This window comes from Mus caroli, unplaced genomic scaffold (genome assembly GCF_978045245.1).
Source record: "Mus caroli unplaced genomic scaffold, Mus_caroli_1 scaffold_14, whole genome shotgun sequence".
NCBI lineage: Eukaryota > Metazoa > Chordata > Mammalia > Rodentia > Muridae > Mus > Mus caroli.
The window spans coordinates 55,833,765-55,857,280 of NW_028227269.1; the positions used below are offsets into that span (position 1 = coordinate 55,833,765).

Here is a 23,516-nt window from a genome sequence, read left to right on the forward strand (position 1 = left end):
GTGTTAGACACTACAGGCAACACCCTTTTGGGTGGAACAAATGAGAACTGTAGTGAGCGCTGGGAAGCTGGCCCATTCTCGGCCTCACAAGTTTTCAGTCCCTTACAGAATTTTAAGGTGTGTTCAGTGCATTTCCAGACTTTGTAGGTGCAGAACCATTCTCCTGGTTAGTTACAGTCAGTGACTTGGAGATAATATAAAGTTCACACATATTATACAGAATATTGTGTGTACTTTGTAATTATTTTCCTTTGATTTTTCTTGTGAGCCCAAACTTCCATATTTTTTGATTTAAGACAGTTTATTTTTGCAAGTGGTAGTTAAAAAGCTTCCTTGTTGCCCTCAAAGCGCCATTTTAATAGCTTATAATTTTTGTTGCCTTTTAGTTTTTTTCTCATTTTCTAAAGGGCCACATTTGGCTTCTAAGGATTCATTTATTTCCTAATCTAATCATTTTTCTATTGATTATTTTTTGGGGGGTCTAGGTTATAATTATAGCCTCTGATATGTGGTCAATCCATTTTTTTTAATACTACATATTTGGGCTGTTTTACATTTAAAACTTCCAATATAAAACCAAGTGTTGATAGTGACATACGCTTGCTTACCTCGGTTTTTAATGTAAATAGGAATATCTATTAGCTCTCTGGCATCTTCTGTTTGCATTTGTGGTCGCAGTCTCCCATAAACATGAGGTGTGTTATCATCTCATAATATCATAATATCAGCATTATCCCTATGTTATAAAACTGGGGTTCAGAGAGATCCAGTTATTGCTTGACTGAGAGAGCTCATGTGCTCAACAGCTCCTTTGTCACACTTCCTTCCATGTGTGAGTTTTTCACTTGAGACTATAATTTGACTTGCAAACTAATGACATTTTTTTTTTTTTGAGATAGGATCTCTCTATGGAGTCCAGGCTGTCTTTCAAACTCACTGTGTAGCCCTAGGCTGGCCTTGGATCCATGATGTTGCTGCTTCAGGACTCCAATGAGGGCTGGGCTTATGGGTTTGCTATGGCTTAAAAACCAATATATTTGTATGTTCATTCTTTATCTCTTTCTTATTTTTTCTTTCTGGAGCTTAATCCTAGGGTCATGTGCATCTTGTGTATGCTAGGCAAGTATTTGACACACCGACTTCTATCCCTAATACCCTTTCCACCTTTTGAATTTGATACAGGGTCTTAAAGAAATTGTACATACTGGTTTTGAGGTTACTCTGTAGCCCAGAGAGATCTTCTTGTCTTCTGACCTCAGACTCTCCAGTATCCAGGATTACAGGCTCATGATGCCTTGCATAGCTATGTATTTCTCAGTGTTATCTGAAACTTCACAAATTAAGTTCCATTTGTGTATTTTTGTCTCTAAAATTTCCATCTATTACCAACAAATCCATTGTGGTTAATAAGTTGTTTGTTGATTTATTGAGACAGGATCTTACTATGTAGTCTTGCCTAGCCTGGGACTCTCCAGGTGGATGAAGCAGGCTGAGAAACCACAGTGGTTTATCTGTCTCTGCCTCCCAAAATACTGGGATAAAGGCGTGTGCTATCTAAGCCCAGCAAAATTGTTGCTTTTAGTAACGTGTCTTCAAAATACTAAGTGTGAACTGCTCAGGGTTTATTAGACTAAAAACAAATCTACATTCTTTTTATCAGTGAACAATATATTGTTACAGTAATTTTTACTGTGTTAGCAAAACCAAAACAAATCTAGGAGTTAAGAAATGAAGTGTTGAACACTTCATTTCTAAACCATTTTGTCTTCCCCCACCCTCCAGGTGTCCCATGTTGGCTTTCTTTCTCTATAGATTTACCTATTCTGGATAGTCAAGTAAATAGAATCACACAATATATTATCTGGGGTGTCTGGCATCTTTCAATTAGCAGTGTTTTTCTGAATTAAAACTTTACTGTAAGGAACTTGAGTTTAAAAACACAGCAAGATTAACTGTATATAAAACCTGCATAGCTCAGTGTACCTCTATACAGCTAGAGTGCCCATTATCAATCTATGGAGGTTCCAATTGTATTTTACCTTCTTTTCTTTTAATGGAAGAACTTTTCTTCATACATTGATCATGTTTCCCCCTCTCCTAATCCTTCCCACCCTCCTACCCATACAGCTTCATATTCTCTTTCTCTTTCTTTCTTTAAACAAACAAGCAAACAACCAAAACCAAAAAAAGGCAAAAAGAAACCCCAAAAGTCCCACAAAACCACAAAATCTAAAAATCAAAATAAGCAATCAAAAAACCAATAAGACCAAAAAGTGCCAAAACAAACCAAGCTTTAACAATGCTGTTGAGTTCACTAAGTATTATCCTGCCTCTCCTGAAGCTTGGTCGATGTACTCAGTGAGACTCTGTTGGGAAACCTGATTTTCCCTTTGCTACTGGGTATCAGTTTCAGATAACTTCTTGGTTAGGGTTGGGTGGGATCCTATTTTAACTTGCCCTCCTTATTGCTCAGATACCGACTGGCCTGAACCCCTGCAGGTCTTTTGCATGTTGCCACAGTCTCTACGAGTTCAAATGTGCATCTGTCCTGTTGTGTCTGGATGACACTGTTTCCTTGGAATCATCCATCACTTCTGGGCTTAAAATCTTTCTGCTTCCTCTCCCACATAGATCCCTGAACTCTGAGGTGCCAGTGGCATGATGAATAAATCCCATTTAGGGCTGAGTACTCCAAAGCCTCTCACTGTCTACATTGTCAAATTGTGAGTCCCGGTTAATTCCTATGCACTGTCAGAAGGGTCTTCTCTGATACAGGCCAAGGAAGGCTCTTGGGGTAGAGTATGTCATTAGGATCTATGTCGTTGCCATGTTCCTGTAGTGGAACAATAGTAGTAGGTTTTCTTATAGGCCCATGACTTCCCTCACCTCAGGTTTTTAGCCACATTAGCAGTATCAGGATGCTCTCCACAATTGGAGATGTATCTCATGGAATGGGCCATAAATCCAATCAAAACGTGGATGGTTTCTCCTCTAAGATCTGTGCCCCCATTGTGCCAATGAATCTTGAAGACAGTTTACTGCTGTAGGTAGGTGCTATTGATGGCCACTTTCTCTTTTAGTAGTGTGAAAAGTACCTCCCCGTACAATGAGTGTAGTCAGCCAGTTGGGCACCGACTTCTCTGTGTGATGACATAAGTAAGTATTGTTGTAAATAATAGGGTCTTGCCATTCAGCTGTGGAGAGCTACCAGTAACCTTGGCGGTAGTCTGTGATGTTTGGGAGTTTCCATGGGCCCTCTTTGGCCAATGACTGAGCAAGATGTAACCCATTTCTGCCACTGGGGTTTTGCTTGAGTCATTGTATCCCCTCTTGTCTGGTGATTCCACTTAGATTTCTTTCATGTATGTGCAGATGTTAGGAAGCTTCCACAATGCTGGGTTTCCTTATGGCTTTCAGAATGGCTTCTAGTGAGAGTTTTTCCTACCCCTTATTCCCTCCTTCACCCTTCTTGCCTAATTCTCCTTCGTATGTCACCCTTTTACTCTGGTTTCTTTCCCTTTACCTCGCCATAGCACTATATTCTATTGTTTGTTTCTTTTTGTTTTTTGCTTTTTATTATCCCAAGACAGGGTTTATCTGTGGAGCCCTGAATGTCATGGAACTCACTCTGTAGACCAGGCTGGCCTTGAATTTACAGGGATCCACCTGCCTTTGTCTCCAAGGTGCTGGGATTAAAGGCATATACCACCACTGTCTGGCTTCATATTATTGCATCCCTTTTCCCCTTCCTTGAGAAAACCTTTCCCTGCTAGGTACCTAACCTCTATGGTAATTCAGATTGTAGTACACATTTTGAAAACTTAAAGGTTAATGTCTGCATATAAGAGAAAACATACACTGTTTGTCTTGTTGGATCTAACTTAACTCATTCAGGATGATTTTTTTTTCTAGTGCTATCCATTTATCTGTGAATTTCATGACTTTCTGAATGATACTCCATCGTGTGAATGTACCACATGTTCATTACCCATTTATCAACTGATGGAGATCTAGGCTATTTCTGGCTTCTGGCTATTATGAATAGAGCAGGGAGGAACACGGGTGAAGAAGGATCTGTGCAGTAGGGTTTAGAGTCCCTTGGCTCCACCCAAGAGTGGTGTAGAGTGGTGGATCCCGAGGTGGATCTATTCCTAGCTTCCTGAGGAACTGCAATTACCACATCCTCTTGATGGATTTTTTTTTCTTTGATGAGTGTGTAGTATCCTTTCTTGTCTCTTCTGATTCATGTTGATTTGAACTCAACTTTGTCAGAGATGAAAATAAAAGTACCCTGCCTACTTCTTGGGTACATTTGCTTGCAACACCTTTATCCATCCTTTCCCCAAAGGTGATATCTTTTGTTGATATTGAGGGTTGTTTCTTGGATGCAGCAGAAAGAAGCATTCTCTTTTCTAACCCACTCTGTTAGTCTGTGTCTTTTTATAGAGTAATTGAAAACCATTAGCACTGATAATTGTCAATGAGCAATATTTATGGAGTCCTGTTATTTTGCTGTTATGGTTGGTGCCCACTTTTTATTTATTGTTCTCAGATTAGTTATTCACTGAATCTTCTTGCGTGTGATTGACCTCTTCAGACTGAAGTTTTCCTTTCAGTGCTTTTTTAGAGCTTGTACTCATAGATAGGAATTGATTACGTTTTTCATCATGCAGTGCCTCTTTTGGTTGATTGTGATTGGTAGTTAATCTGGGCTTTTCTTTTCTTTTCTTTTCTTTTCTTTTCTTTTCTTTTCTTTTCTTTTCTTTTCTTTTCTTTTCTTTCCTTTCCTTTTTCCTTTCCTTTCCTTTCCTTTCCTTTCCTTTCCTTTCCTTTCCTTTCCTTTCCTTTCCTTTCCTTTCCTTTCCTTTCCTTTCCTTTCCTTTCCTTTTTCCTTTTTCCTTTTTCCTTTTTCCTTTTTTTCCTTTTTCCTTTTTCCTTTTTTTTCCTTTTTCCTTTTTTTCCTTTTTCCTTTTTTTTCCTTTCCTTTCCTTTCCTTTCCTTTCCTTTCCTTTCCTTTCCTTTCCTTTTTCTTTTTCCTTTTTCCTTTTTCCTTTTTCCTTTTTCCTTTTTCCTTTTTTTCCTTTTTCCTTTTTCCTTTTTCCTTTTTTTCCTTTCCTTTCCTTTCCTTTCCTTTCCTTTCCTTTCCTTTCCTTTCCTTTCCTTTTTCCTTTTTCCTTTTTCCTTTTTCCTTTTTCCTTTTTCCTTTTTTTCCTTTTTCCTTTTTCCTTTTTCCTTTTTCCTTTTTCCTTTTTCCTTTTTCCTTTTTCCCTTTTCCTTTTTCCTTTTTCCTTTTTCCTTTTTCCTTTTTCCTTTTTCCTTTTTCCTTTTTTTCCTTTTTTTCCTTTTTCCTTTTTCCTTTTTCCTTTTTCCTTTTTTCCTTTTTCCTTTTTCCTTTTTCCTTTTTCCTTTTTCCTTTTTCCTTTTTCCTTTTTCCTTTTTCCTTTTTCCTTTTTCCTTTTTCCTTTTTCCTTTTTCCTTTCCTTTCCTTTCCTTTCCTTTCCCTTTCTTTCCTTTCCTTTCCTTTCCCTTTCTTTCTTTCTTTCTTTCTTTCTTTCTTTCTTTCTTTCTTTCTTTCTTTCTTTCTTTCTTTCTTCCTTCCTTCCTTCCTTCCTTCCTTCCTTCCTTCCTTCCTTCCTTCCTTCCTTCTGTCTGTCTTTCAGAGTTTCCATTTAAAAGTCTGATGTTATTCTTTTGTGCCTGCCTTTATTGGCTTTTTTCCCTTGTAGCTTTAATATCCTTTTTTTGTTGTTGTTGATTTTTTTTTTTAATACTCAGTATTTTGATTACTATGTGTCCTGGGAATTTCTTTTCTCATCCAGTCTATTTGGTATGCTGCATGCTTTTTGTACCTTCATAGGCACCTGCTTATTTAGACTGAGGAAGTTTTCTTCTGTGATTTTTAAAAAATGTTTTCTGTTCCTTAGACTAGGTTTCTTCTTCCTCTACCTCCATCATTCATACGTTTGCTCTTTTCATGGTGTCAAGACTTCCTGAATGTTTTGTGTCTAGAAGTTTTTAGATTTTGCTGTTGACATTACTAAACAAGCTAAGGAGAAAGGGGCCTTGAAAAGCCATACAGTTGAGTGCCTGAGCGATAAAACTGAGGTAAAAGCAAACAGACTAATTTGCCTGGTGATGGCAGATATGGGGACTTATAGTTTACACAGAACCAAGGTCTCTTGATTCCTGGTTTATTGCCCTTCACTTTAATGTCTTCTTATGGCCATAGCTAAGTAGAGTGTTGGTCACTGTAACAAGCCTCAGGGATGGTAAAAGTGACCATGGAAATGCCAGTTAGCGCTTCCTAAAATGTATTCTTATTCATTTTTGTTTTTGCTTGGACTGAATTTTAGATTTGCTTTTAGTTTCTTGTGTAATGCTTTAAGTATCTGATTAAATGGCAATGCTTTATATGTAGATGATATAATATTACATAATTGTCTTATTAAAGTTAATTATCTATTTATAAAGGTAAACAATTTAAAAGTCCTGAAATAGAATAAACTTGAGTGTGTGTGTGTGTGTGTGTGTGAGATAGGGTCTCACTATTTAGCTCTGTATGGCCAGGAACTGGCTATGTAGATCAGGTTGATCTCCAACTCAGAGATCCACCTGCCTAAGCTTCCCAAGTGCTGGGACTAAGGGCATGTGCCACCATGCCCATCTACACAAAAATATGTTCACGTTTTAAAAAATCCTTTTCTCATTTATTGAATGTTATTGAGTTTTTTTTTTTTTTCTTTTCGAGACATGGTTCCTCTGTATAGCCCTGGTTGTCCTGGAACTCACTTTGTAGACCAGGCTGGCCTAAAACTCAGAAATTCGCCTGCCTCTGCCTCCCGAGTGCTAGGATTAAAGGTGTGCACCACCACGCCCGGCTGTTATTGAATATTTTAAAGTTCTCTTATGCATTTGATTCTAATTGACTAACAATGCCATATTAGATAATGGATGCATTTAAGTGGTTTTATAAGTTGACATAACTTTGTTTTCTTTTGTCTCAAGGATATTTCTTTGATGGAACAAATGTACCTCAGACCATCTCAGGTGCAACTTGAAGTACCCAAGGAGGTGGAAGAGAAAAATTTCCCGCCAAGTATTACGGAACATTCAGTTGTGGTAACATCTCTAGTATAAATCTTCTTTCCCTGAATTAAAGAAATAGTGTGTCTTTTGTAGAGTGAACACTTGCAGAAGATTAAGAATGGTTTCCTCTAACTTGCTTTGAAGTATGTTTAAGCATCCAACACAAAGCTGTATGGGCTTTCAGAAACTGTCTTGAGTGATGCCAAACTCCCTTTTCATGGAGAAAGATAGTGAATGGCTCTCTGGAGTTATAGATGCTTAATATAGAAAGAATATTGAGATAGAATTGAAAGTTATTAGCCTCTAAGCAAGCATTATTTTACTATACAATTTATCTAGAAGAGTTGCTAAAAGTGCAGTCTGGACCGTGGGTAACAGAAGTATTTCAGAAGCAAAGCTTCTCTTTGTCCACCACAGGGAAAATGACTAAAGTATTTGAAGCAATCTGGAACATGTTCTCTGATAATGGGAAGTGACTCCACTTAAAATAAAACTTGAAATGGAGTAAAAGTAAATGAATGGAAGGTGAATCCACATTTACATAAGAAGACATGAGAATCCGTTGCTTTACTTGAGAATTTTGAAAATATGACCCCATATATGTATGTATGTGTATACACACACACACACACACACACACACACACACACACACACACACACAGTGAGAACATACTTCATTTTAGGAAAATGAAGAAAACCTTTACAACTTTGTTTTTTACTTCCAGTGATCCAGAATCCCAAATAATCTTTTTTCTTTTCTTTTTTCTTTTTTTTTTAGATTGACTGTTGAAATGTGCTCATGAGATTTTTTTCCCCTTAGGATTTGGTGACATAGGCCAGGGAAAAATAATTTTCTGGAGTTCAGATATTTTATAAAGTCAACTTGAACTTTTGCTGTGGAATCTGCAGAAAGAACAATTTGCCAGATCAAGCTGAGTTTCAGACACACGCCTACTTACCATTCTGTCACTGGACAGAATACACTGTAGAACTGAAGGCTGTGGAAGGACCGACAAGATGAACCTTTTGTTCTTTCATTTTTCTCCAGCCGAGTATTTATGAGGAGCTCCCCGAGACTCTGTCAAGCATCTTCCAGGTGGAACAGGAGGAAGCTATGAAATGGGTAGCCATAGACGAAAATAGCTCAGCTTTTAAATCTCAGGAAACGTTAGACACTGTGCCACCTGAGGACACCAGAAAACCTTTGGATAGTGCTCTTCCCACAGCTGATGTAAAACTAACCAGCCAGCCAGCTTTAAAGGTAAGCAAAACCAAACCACAACTGTTGGTGTCGGGAGCACTTAGAACTGTGAGAACTGGGGATGGGCAAATGTGAAGAAGTTCCCAGGCAAAGCGCAAGGCATGGTGTATGTGGCAGTGTTGGGCGTGGGGCATCAGCCTTAAAAGGGGGCATCAGAAGTGTAGAGAAAGAGGCAGACTTTTTTTTTTCTTTTTAATTTCTTAGGATGAAGGACAGATTCTCTAGGTAAGAGGGCATCCGGGCTCTTCAGAAACTGGCCACACGTTTTCTACCTAGTGTCTGAAGGGAGGAGTCAGGATATGCAGTCCCTAGACTAGGTCTAGATGAGCTTGGTAATGCTGTGCCCATGCTCCCGTTTAGATTTATTTCAGCTCAGGAGTTCTTTCCTTTTGTGCCCAAGCTTGCCAAAGCTTGATGCTTGTTTGCTTGGATCCTCTCAATGTCAATTTTTATCCATGACCTTTAACCCTTAGATCCTCTCAATGTCAATTATCCATGACCTTTAACCCTATACATAGGCCAAATGCTTTCTTTGTAATGTCAGTGGTGCAGGAACGAGGAACAGTGTGCTCCAGTAAGCCAAGCCAAAGCGACTTTATATATATATGATTTATTTATTATTGTAAATAAGTATACTGTAGCTGTCTTTACATGCACCAGAAGAGGGTGTCAGATCTCATTACAGATGGTGAGCCACCATGTGGTTGCTGGGATTTGAACTCAGGACCTTCAGAAGAGCAGTCAGCTCTTACCTACTGAGCCATCTCGCCAGCCCCCCCAAAGCGACTTTAACATCCATTAGCTGCTCAGACACATGCTCGGAGAACTCCAGGCACGGAGGGCACAACTTCTTCCTTATTGGCAATTCTCCGCCTAGACGTAAGGGTTGCTAGTATTCTGAGCTAAGTCATTACCAACAGCAGAAAAAAGAAATCATGTGGATGTGATAGCAACTTGGTGAAGAAATGCCTGAAACAACAGAAATGGGACTGGTTATCTTTGTAGAAGAGAAATTGTAACAAGTTTGAGTCAAGATGGGAAGAGGTAGATACTTTAAGAGCTGTAAGATTCTCTAACTCCCAAGTGCACAATTATAACTGATTCCTGGCCTCCAGAGTTCTGAAAGCATAGGAAAGATGAGGTGCATATCACAAACGACTAGGAACGTGGCATGTGGCTATTGCAAGTTACTCCCAGAGAGTTGAGATGCAGGCATTGAACCCCTTGCAATGTTAAGAACAAAAATGGTGATTTTGTGTGTGTGTGTTTGTTTTTTGTTTGTTTGTTTGTTTGTTTGTTTTTTTCGAGGCAGGGTTTTTCTGTATAGCCCTGGCAGTCCTAGAACTCACTTTGTAGACCAGGCTGGCCTCGAACTCAGAAATCTGCCTGCCTCTGCCTCCTGAGTGCTGGGATTAAAGGTGTGCGCCACCACGCCCAGCTTGTGTGTGTGTTTAACAGACATGTGACAGAGAAGAGGAATCTGATGCTTCACTTAAAAAAATGTGACAAGGAAAGTGATCTTTAGTTTAAAAAGAGTTGAGTTTTAAAAACTGGCCAAATCCTGAGATTTGTGACTGGTGTCTGAGCAGGTCAGCTCAGGTAGGTCCTTCGCACCTGCTGTGCTGTTTGAGCTACAGAGCTGCTGACTGCTGCTTGTCAGTGTTAGGTGACAAAGACAGGGCCTGCTTTGGAATGCAGAAGACCAGAAACTGCAAAAACTCAGGCAGGAAGGGTAAAGGTTTTGATTTCTGCAATCTCTGTGCTGGTCTTGTAGGAAGCATTAGATTAAAAATATTACAACCCAACCCTCCTAACAGGAGGAGGTAATTAACTCTTTCCGAAGTGTGGAAACCTACAGACAAACATGGAAGCCCAACCTTGTTTCTCCTCTTAGAACTCTGTTAGGTAAAAGTGCTAGAATAAAAGTGCTAGGCATGTTGCTCACTGAGTGTCATGGATATATCACAAGTCTGGGTCCAGAGTTTTATGAACAGTTTCTTTCTTTCCATTATTAGACATGTGAGCTTGGCTAATTGCCAGACTATGCCTGTGTGTGCGTGTGTTTTAAAAATTATTTTGTTTATCCAAAATGTTGTCCTCCCTCTCCTTGTCCCCCTTCCCAGAGTTTTTTATCCCATTCCTGCTCCCCTTCATCTCTGAGAAGGTGCTGCCCCCCCTCACCAACATCTCCCTTCCTTGGGGCATCAAGCCTCTACAGTACTAGGCACATCCTTTCCCACTAAGGTCAGACAAGGCAGTCCTCTGTTACAATACATATGGGGGTGGGAGGTGGGGTCGTACCAGCCCATGTATGCTTTTCAGTTGGTGGCTTAGTCTCTGGGAGCTCCCAGGGGTCCACGTTAGTTGACACTGTTGGTCTTCCTATGGGATTGCCAGCCTCTTCAGCTCCTTCAGTCCTTCCCCCAACTCTTCCATAGGGGTCTCCGACCTCAGTCCAATGCTTGACTATAAGCATCTACATCTGCCTCAGTCAGCTGCTGGTAGAGCCTCTCAGAGGACAGCCGTGCTACTGACTGTGTTGTTCAGGGAAGATAATGGCAGTGTCACCTTGCTGTTGCAGGGATGCTGTGTAGATGCTGTGTAGATGGCACTGAGTGTCAGACACCAGTAGTCTTAGTATGGTTAGTGATTATGGGTTACTAAGTTGTGAATTTCAGCAGTCCACATATAAATGCCTCCTGATAGCTGCTGCAGGTGAGATGGTGTTAGAACTACTGGATAAACTTGTAGTTACATATCTAGATAGTGCACCATTACCGTGTGAGAGTCTCTAGTGGAGAGATATAGGATTGTGTCCATTTTAGCATATTCCTCCACTATGTGGAGGAGACTATGGAAGATTTGCTGATTGGATTTACAGATAACATCCAAAATTCAGTTGCTTAGAACTCAGATTAAATTTAATAGGCATAAAGCTAAGGTATGTTTTTTTTTTTTTTTTTTTTTTTTTTTTTTTTTTAATATTTTTATTACATAATTTCCTCAATTACATTTCCAATACTATCCCAAAAGTCCCCCATAGCGCCCCCCACTTCCCTACCCACCCATTCCCATTCTTTTGGCCCTGGCATTCCCCTATATTGGGGCATATAAAGTTTGCAAGTCCAATGGGCCTCTCTTTCCATTGATGGCCGACTAGGCCATCTTTCGATACATATGCAGCTAGAGACAAGAGCTCCAGGGTTCTGGTTAGTACATCATGTTGTTCCAACAATAGGGTTGCAGATCCCTTTAGCTCCTTGGGTACTTTCTCTAGCTTCTCCATTGGGAGCCCTGTGATACATCCAATAGCTGACTGTGAACATCCACTCCTGTGTTTGCTAGGCCCCGGCATCGTCTCACAAGAGACAGCTATATTTGGGTCCTTTCAGCAAGATCTTGCTAGTGTATGCAATGGTGTCAGCGTTTAGAAGCTGATTATGGGACGGATCCCTGGATACAGCAGTCTCTAAATGGTCCATCCTTTCATCACAGCTACGAACTTTGTCTCTGTAGCTCCTTCCCTGGGTGTTTTGTTCCCAATTCTAAGAAGGTGCACAGTGTCCACACTTTGGTCTTCAATCTTCTTGAGTTTCATGCGTTTAGCAAATTGTATCTTATATCTTGGGTATCCTAAGTTTTGGGCTAATATCCACTTATCAATGAATACATATTGTGTGAGTTCTTTTGTGATTGTGTTACTTCACTCAAGATGATGCCCTCCAGGTCCATCCATTTGGCTAGGAATTTCATAAATTCATTCTTTTTAATAGCTGAGTAGTACTCCATTGTGTAAATGTACCATAATTTCTGTATCCATTCCTCTGTTGAGGGACATCTGGGTTCTTTCCAGCTTCTGGCTATTATAAATAGGGCTGCTATGAACATAGTGGAGCATGTGTCCTTTTTACCGGTTGGGACATCTTCTGGATATATGCCCAGGAGAGGTATTGCTGGATCCTCCGGTAGTACTATGTCCAATTTTCTGAGGAACCGCCAGACTGATTTCCAGAGTGGTTGTACAAGCTTGCAATCCCACCAACAATGGAGGAGTGTTCCTCTTTCTCCACATCCTCGCCAGCATCTGCTGTCACCTGAATTTTTGATCTTAGCCATTCTGACTGGTGTGAGGTGGAATCTCAGGGTTGTTTTGATTTGCATTTCCCTGATGATTAAGGATGTTGAACATTTTTTCAGGTGCTTCTCTGCCATTCGGTATTCCTCAGGTGAGAATTCTTTGTTCAGTTCTGAGCCCCATTTTTTAATGGGGTTATTTGACTTTCTGGAGTCCACCTTCTTGAGTTCTTTATATATATTGGATATTAGTCCCTTATCTGATTTAGGATAGGTGAAGATCCTTTCCCAATCTGTTGGTGGTTTTTTTGTCTTATTGATGGTGTCTTTAGCCTTGCAGAAGCTTTGTAGTTTCATGAGGTCCCACTTGTCAATTCTCGATCTTACAGCACAAGCCATTACTGTTCTATTCAGGAATTTTTCCCCTGTGCCCATATCTTCAAGGCTTTTCCCCACTTTCTCCTCTATAAGTTTCAGTGTCTCTGGTTTTATGTGAAGTTCCTTGATCCACTTAGACTTGACCTTAGTACAAGGAGATAGGAATGGATCGATTCGCATTCTTCTACATGTTAACAACCAGTTGTGCCAGCACCATTTGTTGAAAATGCTGTCTTTCTTCCACTGGATGTTTTTAGCTCCCTTGTCGAAGATCAAGTGACCATAGGTGTGTGGGTTCATTTCTGGGTCTTCAATTCTATTCCATTGGTCTATTTGTCTGTCACTATACCAGTACCATGCAGTTTTTATCACAATTGCTCTGTAGTAGAGCTTTAGGTCCGGCATGGTGATTCCACCAGAGGTTCTTTTATCCTTGAGAAGAGTTTTTGCTATCCTAGGTTTTTTGTTATTCCAGATGAATTTGCAGATTGCACTTTCTAATTCGTTGAAGAATTGATTTGGAATTTTGATGGGGATTGCATTGAATCTGTAGATTGCTTTTGGCAAGATAGCCATTTTTACAATGTTGATCCTGCCAATCCATGAGCATGGGAGATCTTTCCATCTTCTGAGATCTTCTAGAATTTCTTTCTTCAGAGACTTGAAGTTTTTATTATACAGATCTTTCACTTCCTTAGTTAGAGTCACGCCAAGATATTTTATATTATTTGTGACTATTGAGAAGGGTGTTGTTTCCCTAATTTCTTTCTCAGCCTGTTTATTCTTTGTGTAGAGAAAGGCCATTGATTTGTTTGAGTTAATTTTATATCCAGCTACTTCACCGAAGCTGTTTATCAGGCTTAGGAGTTCTCTGGTGGAATTTTTAGGGTCACTTATATATACTATCATATCATCTGCAAAAAGTGATATTTTGACTTCATCTTTTCCAATTTGTATCCCTTTGATCTCCTTTTGTTGTCGAATTGCTCTGGCTAGGACTTCAAGTACTATGTTGAATAGGTATGGAGAAAGTGGACAGCCTTGTCTAGTCCCTGATTTTAGAGGGGCTAAGGTATGTTTTGCCTTTGGGTCCACCAACCAAGTACAAGGTAGGATTTAGCAACAAATGTGAAGAACCTCAGGGCTTTAAATTATAACATCGTCGTCTTGTCATAAGAAGACAAATACAGGTGTGGTTTATCCTGGTTGATGAATGCCATAGAGGATCATCATCCTTCACCTGGTTGATCTGATTATGTCCCATGCCAAATATTGCGTTCATATCCAAGTATCCAACCACAGGAGGATATTCCACCTTCCATGGAACGGTTTTGAAGTGGTGTTGAAGGAGGCACCAGAGATGTTCATCTGAGGGGGAAACTAGCCCAAGGCAGTAAATATATTCAAGTACTTGACTGTCTGTGAAGCAGAAAGGAACTAACTGTACGCTAGTAGTTCCTGAGGTTTGACTCTAGTCTGGTAGATGAAAGTTGTTAGGCTCAGAGGTAAGGAAAGAGAACAAATGTGTGTGACTGGAGTGTTTGGAAGAGGAAATGGCTGACCCTGGGTATTCATATTCATGGTCCCTATCCCCATTCAAACAGAGGACTGCTGGAGGCACTGTAGGCAGAGTTCAGGTACAAACTGCAGGTGAGAATGGAGTCATCTTGTTTCATGACTTCCTAATTCCTTACCTAAGAAACTGCAAGAGGAAACTTTTTTTTTTTTTTACAGAGTTAAGCCCAAATCCTGCAGGTGACTGTAATAACTTTCCTTCACCTAGCCTTCTCTTACTTATCCAGCCATACCTCTGCCTTGGCTAGGAACCCTGGAATCTAGTCTCAAAACAAAGCACAGAGCATCCCAAGAAGAAAACTCTTGTGTGGAAATTATTACAACCACATAGTCTGAAACATTTCTAGGAGATCCGAGAAACCGGTGTTTTCAACATATAATCATTAAGAGGCAACTATGTGTGAGACAGAATGTCTTTGAGTGTGCCAGGCAATAGAAATATAACACACGTCCAACTCTAAGGAGTACCGTTTGATAAATAACACTCAGAATTATACTATAAAGCATTAGAGCTCCTTTTAGCTGTGCTTATAATCAGAAATCTTGCCAAACTTCCAGAAACTAAGGGCAGGTTCTACTAAAACAGCAAATCAAGGTGTGTGTGTGTGTGTGTGTGTACGTCTGTCAGGAAGAATAGGAGGGGAGATGGATCAGGACACAGTCCCTTTAATTCACTTAAATGCCAAGTGAATAATGTAGCCTGCTTTTAAAAAATGTATATACATACATATCATATATGTTATATGTATATATTCTTTCTTTTGTTTTTTTCTTTAAAAAAAAAAACACCCTGGTGGCTGTTTCTCCTCCATCTTCTTACCCCAGCCCCTTCCCCCACTTCTCTTTTGTTTCCCCCCTCCCCCATCCACTCCTCTTTTAGAAAAGGGCCAGCCTCTCATGGATAGAAACCAACCACGGGATATCAAGTTCAGTAAGACTAGGCATCTCCCCTCAGATTGAGGCTGAATGAGGCAACCCAGAAGGAGGAAAGGGTCCCTAAAATAGGCTAAGATAGCCCACACTCTGCCATTAGGAGTCCCACACGAACACCAAGCTATATAACTATAACATATACCCAGAGGAGGTAGGTCTGTCCTATGCAGGCTTCTTGGTTTGTTTCGTTTCAGGCTTAGAAGGTGGAAGACAGCATCCCTGGAACAAGCAGGCTAGCAAGACTAACTGAACTGGTGAGCTGTGGGTTCAGTCGAGTGACCAGACCCCCAGCGAGTAGGGTGGAAAGTGATGGAGGATTTGTCAGCTCTCCAGCCTTGGATCTCCACACACACAAACACACATGTGAACATACATATGAACACACATTTCATACAAGCAAAAACCCAGCATATTTTTGGGGCATAGCTTAATGGTAGAGCATTTGCTTAGCATGCTTGAGACCCAGGGTTCATCTTATAAATAAAATGCTAACTGATATGGCTGTCCCCTGAAAGGCTCTGCCAGTGCCTGACAAATACAGAAGGAGATGCTCACAGCCATCCATTGGACTGAGCACAGGGTCCCCCAATGAAGGAGCTAGAGAAAGGATCCAAGAAGTTGAAGGGGTTTACAGCTCCATAGGAGGAACAATATCAACTAACCAGTACCCCCAGAGCTCCCAGGGATTAAACCACCAACCAAAGAGTTCACATAGTCGGACTCATGGCTCTTGCTACATATGGAGCAGAGGATGGCCTAGTTGGTCATCAATGGGAGGAGAGGCCCTTGGTCCTGTGAAGGCTCTATGCCCCAGGGTAGGGGAATGCCAGGGCCAGGAAGCAGGAGTAGGTGAGTTGGTGAGCAGGGGAGGGGAGAGGAGGTAAGGGGAGGGAGTTTTTGAAGGGAGACCAGGAAAGGGGATAACATTGAAATGTAAATAAAGAAAATTTCTAATAAAATTAAAAAAATCATCAATATATGTAAAAAATTAGGAATGTTTTAGAAACAGTAAGTTACCTTTGGTATTTATATTCTGCTATATTATAGAAATCAGGAGTTTAAATATGAGACAGCATTAAATATGAGAGAAAAGTTTAACTCTTCATGTTCCAACTGTTTTTTTTTTAACAGCATGCTTTGTGTATTTTTAAAGGTGGAACCAAGAGGATTCATGCAAATCAGAGGAAGAGAACTTAAGCCAACATATAAAAGTAGACCAAAAAAGTTACCGAAACCAAGAATATCTGTAAAACCTGAGGATAGAAAACTAATTAAAAAGTAACTTCCTTGAATTTATATATTTTCTGTTTTTCTCTTTAAATATTTATTTTTATTTCATATGTGTGAATGTTTGCTTGCATGCATGTATGAGCACCAAATGCAGGCCTGGTGTCTGGAGAGGCCAAAAGAGGGCGCTGGAACCCTTGGAACCAGAGTTAAGGATGGGGTGGGTACTGGGAGTCCAGTCCTCCACAGGCAGGCGCATCAAGCTCTGTTCACTACTGAGCTGTCTCTGCAACCCCTTTCCACGTTTTCCTATCCAAACATTAGTCATTCAGTGGCTTGATACGTAAAAGTACAGTTTTTTTTTTTTTTTTAAAGAAAAAACTAAATGCCTCACGCGGAGATCCAAGTGGAAACTTGTCAAAGGAAAAGTTTGTGGCGGGATTTCTATCTGGGACAGGCGTGTTTCCCTCCACGCTCTCTGTTTCTGTGTGCGAAGAGTACTTATATAACAACAGTTAGAATGAAAAGGCCGTTGCTTTAATCATGGTTTGATGAACTGGTTTGGTTTTTGTTTTTTACTGTATTGCTTAATTTTCAGGCTAGTCAATGTAGTGACTTAGGTTTCTCTCCGCTGTCTGTTCACATTTCCCTTTCCCCTGGCTGTACCTTTAACGAAGTTTCTTTTATAATTATTGAGTACTTTTTTTATAGATAATATATTTTGATCATGTCTTCCCCTCCCATCTGGCTCCCAGATCCTCCCTACCTCCCTGCCCACCTAACTTTATATTCTTTCTCTCTCTCCCTAAAACACAAATGAACAAAGGGACAAAGCCCCAAACAAACAGAAAAGAAGAAACACACACACACACACACACACACACACACACACACACACACACACACGCAACCAGAAACCAAAATGTACAATCAGAAGACCAATAAGATAAAAATTGTCCAAACAAAGTAAAATGAGACAAAAGGTCTACAAAAATGTTCTTTAATGGAGTTTAGGTCTCACACAAGAATACAGCTGCAGGTTTCAATAGTGCCCTGGGAGTGCAATTCAGATGCTGCTCAACCTTGTTGAAACTGGTTTTCTCTTCCTTTCACCCACTATTTTCTTTTCCTTTTTTTATGGGCTGCTTTATTCTAGATTAGCCTTCATTTACCTCTTTATAGAGGTTTAAAGAAACTTTAATTATTGGCTTTTATTGTTGCTTTGGATACAGGGAAAGTGCAGACATGGTAGACAACCTGTTTTATTTTTCCTCAACTGCCGGCTGAAACTTTGTAGATGGACACCACTCACGGTTTAGAAGCGGAGAGTAAATTCACGGGCAAGGAATTCCGAAACTGATAAAACAGTGAAATTGGCATCTAAGTGACCCTGTGCATGCCGTTGTTATCTGCATTGCTCTAAGCTCATTTAGTTAGCAAGATTATGTATTAAAACAAACAGTGACAGCAGGCAGCAAGCATTTTACCTTCAATAAATAGTTACTGTCAGATTATCAACGGAGCAGAAACTTCTTGATTTTTTTTTTTGTCCCTAAAAATCCTTGCATTTAGTGCATTAAGCAAAGTAGTGTGGCCACACACAGAGTCAAGGTCTTTTCTTTTCTTATGTCTTAGTGTTTCAAAGAATGACAAATAGTCCTGCTTAAAGAGAATGTGCTGTAAAAACACAGAGGCTTTCTCAAGAATGCCAAAAATATTTGTAGACCTTATTGATATGTATTTGTTATTTTAATTCACACCACCTGATTTTTTAAAGAAATTTCCATTATAGAGAAACACGACAGAAATGCAGGAGAAGAAATATAGGGCATTGAAGGAAGTCACTTTATTTTTTTGGTAGGGAGTCACTTATAAAAGTGCGTCTTGGAAAAATCATGCCGAACCTTTCGTACACTGGTCCTTTGTCCTCAGCCAGTCTGTCTTTTCTCACCAGTGACTAGCCCTCAAAGTATGTGATCACCCTGGAACACAGGTCCCCATCGCAGCACCCTGCTCTTTTGCTCAGTACACCAAGAGAGAGTCACTTGCTAAGCTGTTTCCTTAGACTGATGGAAGCACAGGAATGCAGCTCGGTTGCTTCTACATGAAGACAATCAGTTGTATGATCTTAAGCACACTCTGCTAGCCAGGACCTGTCTGAAGCAGGATGATGGTTCACATAGGCTTGACATGGGGAGCTTACCCCTTTGTTCCTTTCCCTGTTCCTCCCCCTCCATTTCCTAGGAGGGGAGAGCCTGTAGCCCCACCTTCCTGGTCACTGCTTTTCACTCTCCCAATGAGGTTTCTTGTCTCGGACACTTCACAGGCTTTAGGATGTGCTGCTGTCCCTCCCCCACAGTGTTCACACATGTCATACCTTGTCCTTTGCAGAGTCTACGCTATTTTGGAAATGTCATAGACCACTTTGTGCATGACTGAATACTGCCCATAGTATGCCTACCAATAGGCGAAATGCCACACAGTATAATTTCATTAACAGTAAAAATAAAATGAGTAATTCTACAGCCTGAGCATATTCATTTTATTTTTTAAAAAACAGTTCTCATAAATGTAAAAAGCTAGAAAATTTTATTCCATTCTTTTACTAAAGATGTTTAGAGAAGCTGGTAATATAACTTGCAAGCTCAAGATCTAAGGGTCTGATCCTGTCCCAGACCATGTCAAAATCTATATTGTGTATACGATGCTTCTAGTTGGGGTTGTTGAGACACACGGGCTAGTATACAGAGCAGCACTGACCGCTGGGTATAGGTCAAACCAAACCAAACGCAAACAAACAAGCAACTAAACAACCCCCAGCTCCAAACCATAGGACTAACACAGTATCTGGTAAGAGACATTTATAAAATACAAATCCCTCCCACCATCATCAAAGGGAAAGAGAAGTAAAGCAGAAAATGAAGGAGAGAGAGAGAGAGAGAGAGAGAGAGAGAGAGAGAGAGAGAGAGAGAGAGAGAGAGAGAGAGAGACCCTCTGCAGAGGTGTCTGTCATCAGGGTATTATTGTCTGAAGGATGTTTAGACATGAACAGAAGGTTAGAAAGCAGTTTGTCTTTGTGTCTTGTCCTTCAAGCTGATAACAGTTGACATCTGCTATGTGAGAGGCTGTTGTAGTTGCATTTACTCTTTTTAAGTTAAGGCCTTTGACCAAATGAGAATTTTAAAAGTATTTAAATGCAGGCAGTCCAACCTCAGAACTACACTCTTACCTTGGATTCTAAACATTGGGCCGCTGCAGTAAGCAACAGAACCACTGTGTTGAGGAAAGGAGCTAAGATGGATCTACAATGGGACTTTTCAAATAGGAAAAGGCAGTACAGTGCCCTTGTCACCTGAGAAAGCCTTGCTTGTGAGGAGGACCAGGCCTGGAGTGTGCTGGTAATTACGGTAGAGAAGATGGACCTTTGCTTTGTGTTGGATTTGCAAGTGAAGGAGAGAGATGTTAGATATCTTGTATCTTGAGCATGAGGGATCTAGGTTGTTGTGATGCCAGGAGGAGATGTGGGAGCATTCAGCAGAGAGAAAGAAATCCCCATGGAGAGGAGTTTACTTATGTTCAAAGAGAAGTTCAAACCTAGAAGGCACACCCAATTGGGGAGCTAGAGACTTCAAACTAAGACAGAATTAAAAGATGGAAATCTGGGGGTAAGGGCTGCTCTAAAAAGCTCATAGGGGAAGAACGGTTTCAAGGAGGATCAACACTGTCAGCTACACCCTGAAGATCTTATAGAATGTGGTCTACAAGTACCAAGCTCCTCACGTTGGCAGTTGTGTTAAGGTTGAGCAGCATGAGAGGAAGAATGCCTCTCAAGAGTTCTCAGTCTGGATTGGAAAGGCACTGAGTTTATGGACAGAAATACTGTGCTTGGAACCCAGTAGCTGATAATTTGCTGACCTAGTCAAACTAGGTCTGCTCCAAAGAAAGGGTGATCTCTGGTATATATATATATATATATATATATATATATATATATATATATATATATATATACCGGAGAGATCACAAGAGAGTTATCTTCTGAGGGTTAAAATGTGTAAAGAACCCAGCACCTGGCACATAGAAGGTGCTTAAAAGGTTGGTTGGATGGTAGGTGACATACAGTATCAATAAAGCAGCCCATGGTAACTTCACTGCGCTCTCCTCACCTACAGGAAAGAGAGAGGCACCTTTCAGGAGTGGGAAGGGATGGAACACCTGAAGATACAGTGTTGCTCCGATGGGTTTCTGTAGTATGGGTATTGTTCTAGGAAGAAATGCTGGACCAAGTTACAGAATTCAAGAGAGGAGTGGAGGATTGATGAGTTTGCCTTAAACCTATTCTTTGTGTGGTATATGCAAGACACGTAGCTTGGTATGAATTAGAACCTCTGGGCATTTCGCAATGCTGGAATATTAAATTTGCCATAAAGCATTATTATAGTTTTGTGTCTGATTCCATACTTCCCGGTCCTTTTTAGAGCCTGCACTGAACTGTCAGTATCAATGTATTTCTTATCTAACACTTGTAAAATGATGAAAGAGGTTCACTTTATTTCCTGTTGCAGAATACCACAGGCTCATCTCCCTTCTCATCTTCATGACCTGTGCACCAGAGTCCCAACCATGGAGTTGCCTGTGGATCTGTGCCTGGCTTCTCGAGTGTACCACACTCCCGACAGGAAAGGTCACAAGGCTGTCCTTGGACTATTGGGGTTGCCTCTTTCAGGTGACCACTGTGTTGATGAACAGAGAGAAAGGTAAGAGTTTTCTGGTGGTTTTGTTTTAAACTGTCAAAAGCATTCAGAGACAGGGAGAGAATGTGTGTGAGAGAAAGAGTCTTCTAATTAATTCATTGATGGCAGAAGCTTCATGCTGTACCCTTCTAGGTCCTTCCTTTAAAATGGTTTCTTTGGAAATCAAGTTTTTAACACAGAACATTGAGAGGCATCTTTACCCATTTATCATTAGGAAATTTGACCGATTAACCCAGTTCTACAAGTATATTAGATACATTCTTTCTTTTCTTTTTTCTAATTTCATGACAACTTTGGGATGCAAATGTGGAATAAGATACATGGAAGTTAAGCAGTTTATCAAGGTTTTGGGAAGAGAATGCCAGGAGGTGTTTGACTAGAGTCTGCCGACACACTTTGTTCCTGGATAGATCAGAAGCCCTGGTTTGGAAATCATTCCAGGAGTGTGTTTCCGTCTGTTGGAATCCACACATTGTTCTGTGAACAGCATATGATCCACACCGTCCTCACAAGAGGAGAGGAAGGGGAAGAGAACTGATATTGGCTTAGTAGCAAAAAATACTCTGAGCATAGTGTTACCTACTTTTGCATGTTTTTTGTTTGAATTTTCAACTGTTAAAGGAGAAGTCATAATTTCTGTTTAATTCATGAGGAAATGTAGGCTTCATAATATCAAGTTATTTGCCCAAGTTATCTCTGAGTAGAGGATAGGATCCAGGGATGTCTAACTTGGTTTGACCTCACTCATTCTTTTCTTATCTTTTTCTCCATGTAAAATATATATTTAAGACATTTGAGTCCTAATCATACCTCCTGGCTAAATTTTAACCCCACAGCCTCCAGATACACCGTGTATCTACTTATCTACTTTAATATTGTATGTATTGTTACACTTGTGCAAATTAAGAAAAATGTTTGCATCATGCAACCCTCCTCTTCCCCAAAGGATGAGTTTTCATGTCTACAAGTCAGTGTCCCACTACAAACACCATCTAGTCTCTCACCTTTGAAAAGATAGGTAGGACTCAGAAAAACAACAACAACAACAACAACAACAACAAAAAACCAATCCATTACCTACATTAAGAAAAATAAGAAATTAAACATTGAATTAAATTGGATGCTATTCAGAATTGACGTTTATGCTACACGTACAAGGATAAGATCCTATCAGATCACCTCTAGCTGTGGTGAGTCACACACGACTACTATTACTCTTCTTCATAAGATACTCTGAACTGGTTTCCTCAGGTTGGTCTTTTTTTTTTTTTAGTAAAAATTGGAGCATTGCATCCAATCTTTTACAGTTTACAAATCGTCCATTGGTGTTCCACAGCCAGAATGAACTTAAATTTGACTCCTTGCAAGAAAGAATTCAAACCAGCATCACGTTTAGCTCTTATGGAAACGGAGTGTGTTTTCAGGATGCATTCACAGCATGCACCTGAAACCTCCCAGTTTTGTCACTGAAGACATTTTGAAAATCAGTGTATGGGGTTTGGAAATTGGGAACTGTTTCAGCATCTCTGATAAAAAAATAACGGCCTAAAGCTGGGAGTACAGTAAAGATCATGTGATCATGTGTAATCCAGTCGCCATGAGATTCTACCCCACTGCCCTTTGGTTCTGAAGGCTGAACCCAGGCCTGGAGCATGCCAGGCAAAGCTCTCTGCCACTGAGCCAGACAATGTTATACACAGCTTATATATTATTCAGCAATGTGTTAAAACTGCTGTGTTCTTTCCAATTCTAAGTTTTTGTTCTCCCAAGTAGATCCCTCTTTCCTTTTTCCTTTCCTTTTTCCTAAATGCTCTGTTTGATACTGATAATTCTTGGCAATTTGTTCTTAAATCTCAAATAAAAAGTTACTTTAAGTATTGAATACTTAATTCTCTAGCATTCGTCTCCTGAGGATTACCCTCCTAAACATAGCTTTAGCTATTCAAAACATAGCTGTCTGCAGAGCCTACAACTTGAGAGAAATGTATCATTTTTCTTGCTTTAATAAGAGTTCTGAAGAAAAGTAACTGTAAACACCAAGCAAGTGCCTCTCACTTCACAGATCTGCTTTGGCTGTAATGAGAATAGTGAACTCTAAATCATAATAGTACCCGTGGCTATGAAGCCTTAGTGCCTTGCTATTTCTACACATAGAATTGTTATTTGTGGTAAATACCAAGAATATTTTACTAGAATGGTAAGGATATATACACTCAGTTTATCCAA

At 40.1% G+C, this 23,516-nt stretch overlaps 1 protein-coding gene across 3 annotated transcripts in view; it reads left to right on the forward strand.

Moving 5' to 3' along the window:
- Ttc6 (tetratricopeptide repeat domain 6) overlaps nucleotides 1-23,516 on the forward strand; it is a 182,796-nt gene that overhangs the window by 44,567 nt on the left and 114,713 nt on the right. For all 3 annotated transcript variants that reach the window (XM_021179232.2, XM_021179231.2, XM_021179233.2), the window contains 4 exons: nucleotides 7,006-7,119; nucleotides 8,137-8,349; nucleotides 16,463-16,587; nucleotides 21,102-21,293. In XM_021179232.2, coding sequence (XP_021034891.1) covers nucleotides 7,006-7,119; nucleotides 8,137-8,349; nucleotides 16,463-16,587; nucleotides 21,102-21,293 — 644 coding nt within the window. The remainder of the gene's footprint in view (nucleotides 1-7,005; nucleotides 7,120-8,136; nucleotides 8,350-16,462; nucleotides 16,588-21,101; nucleotides 21,294-23,516) is intronic.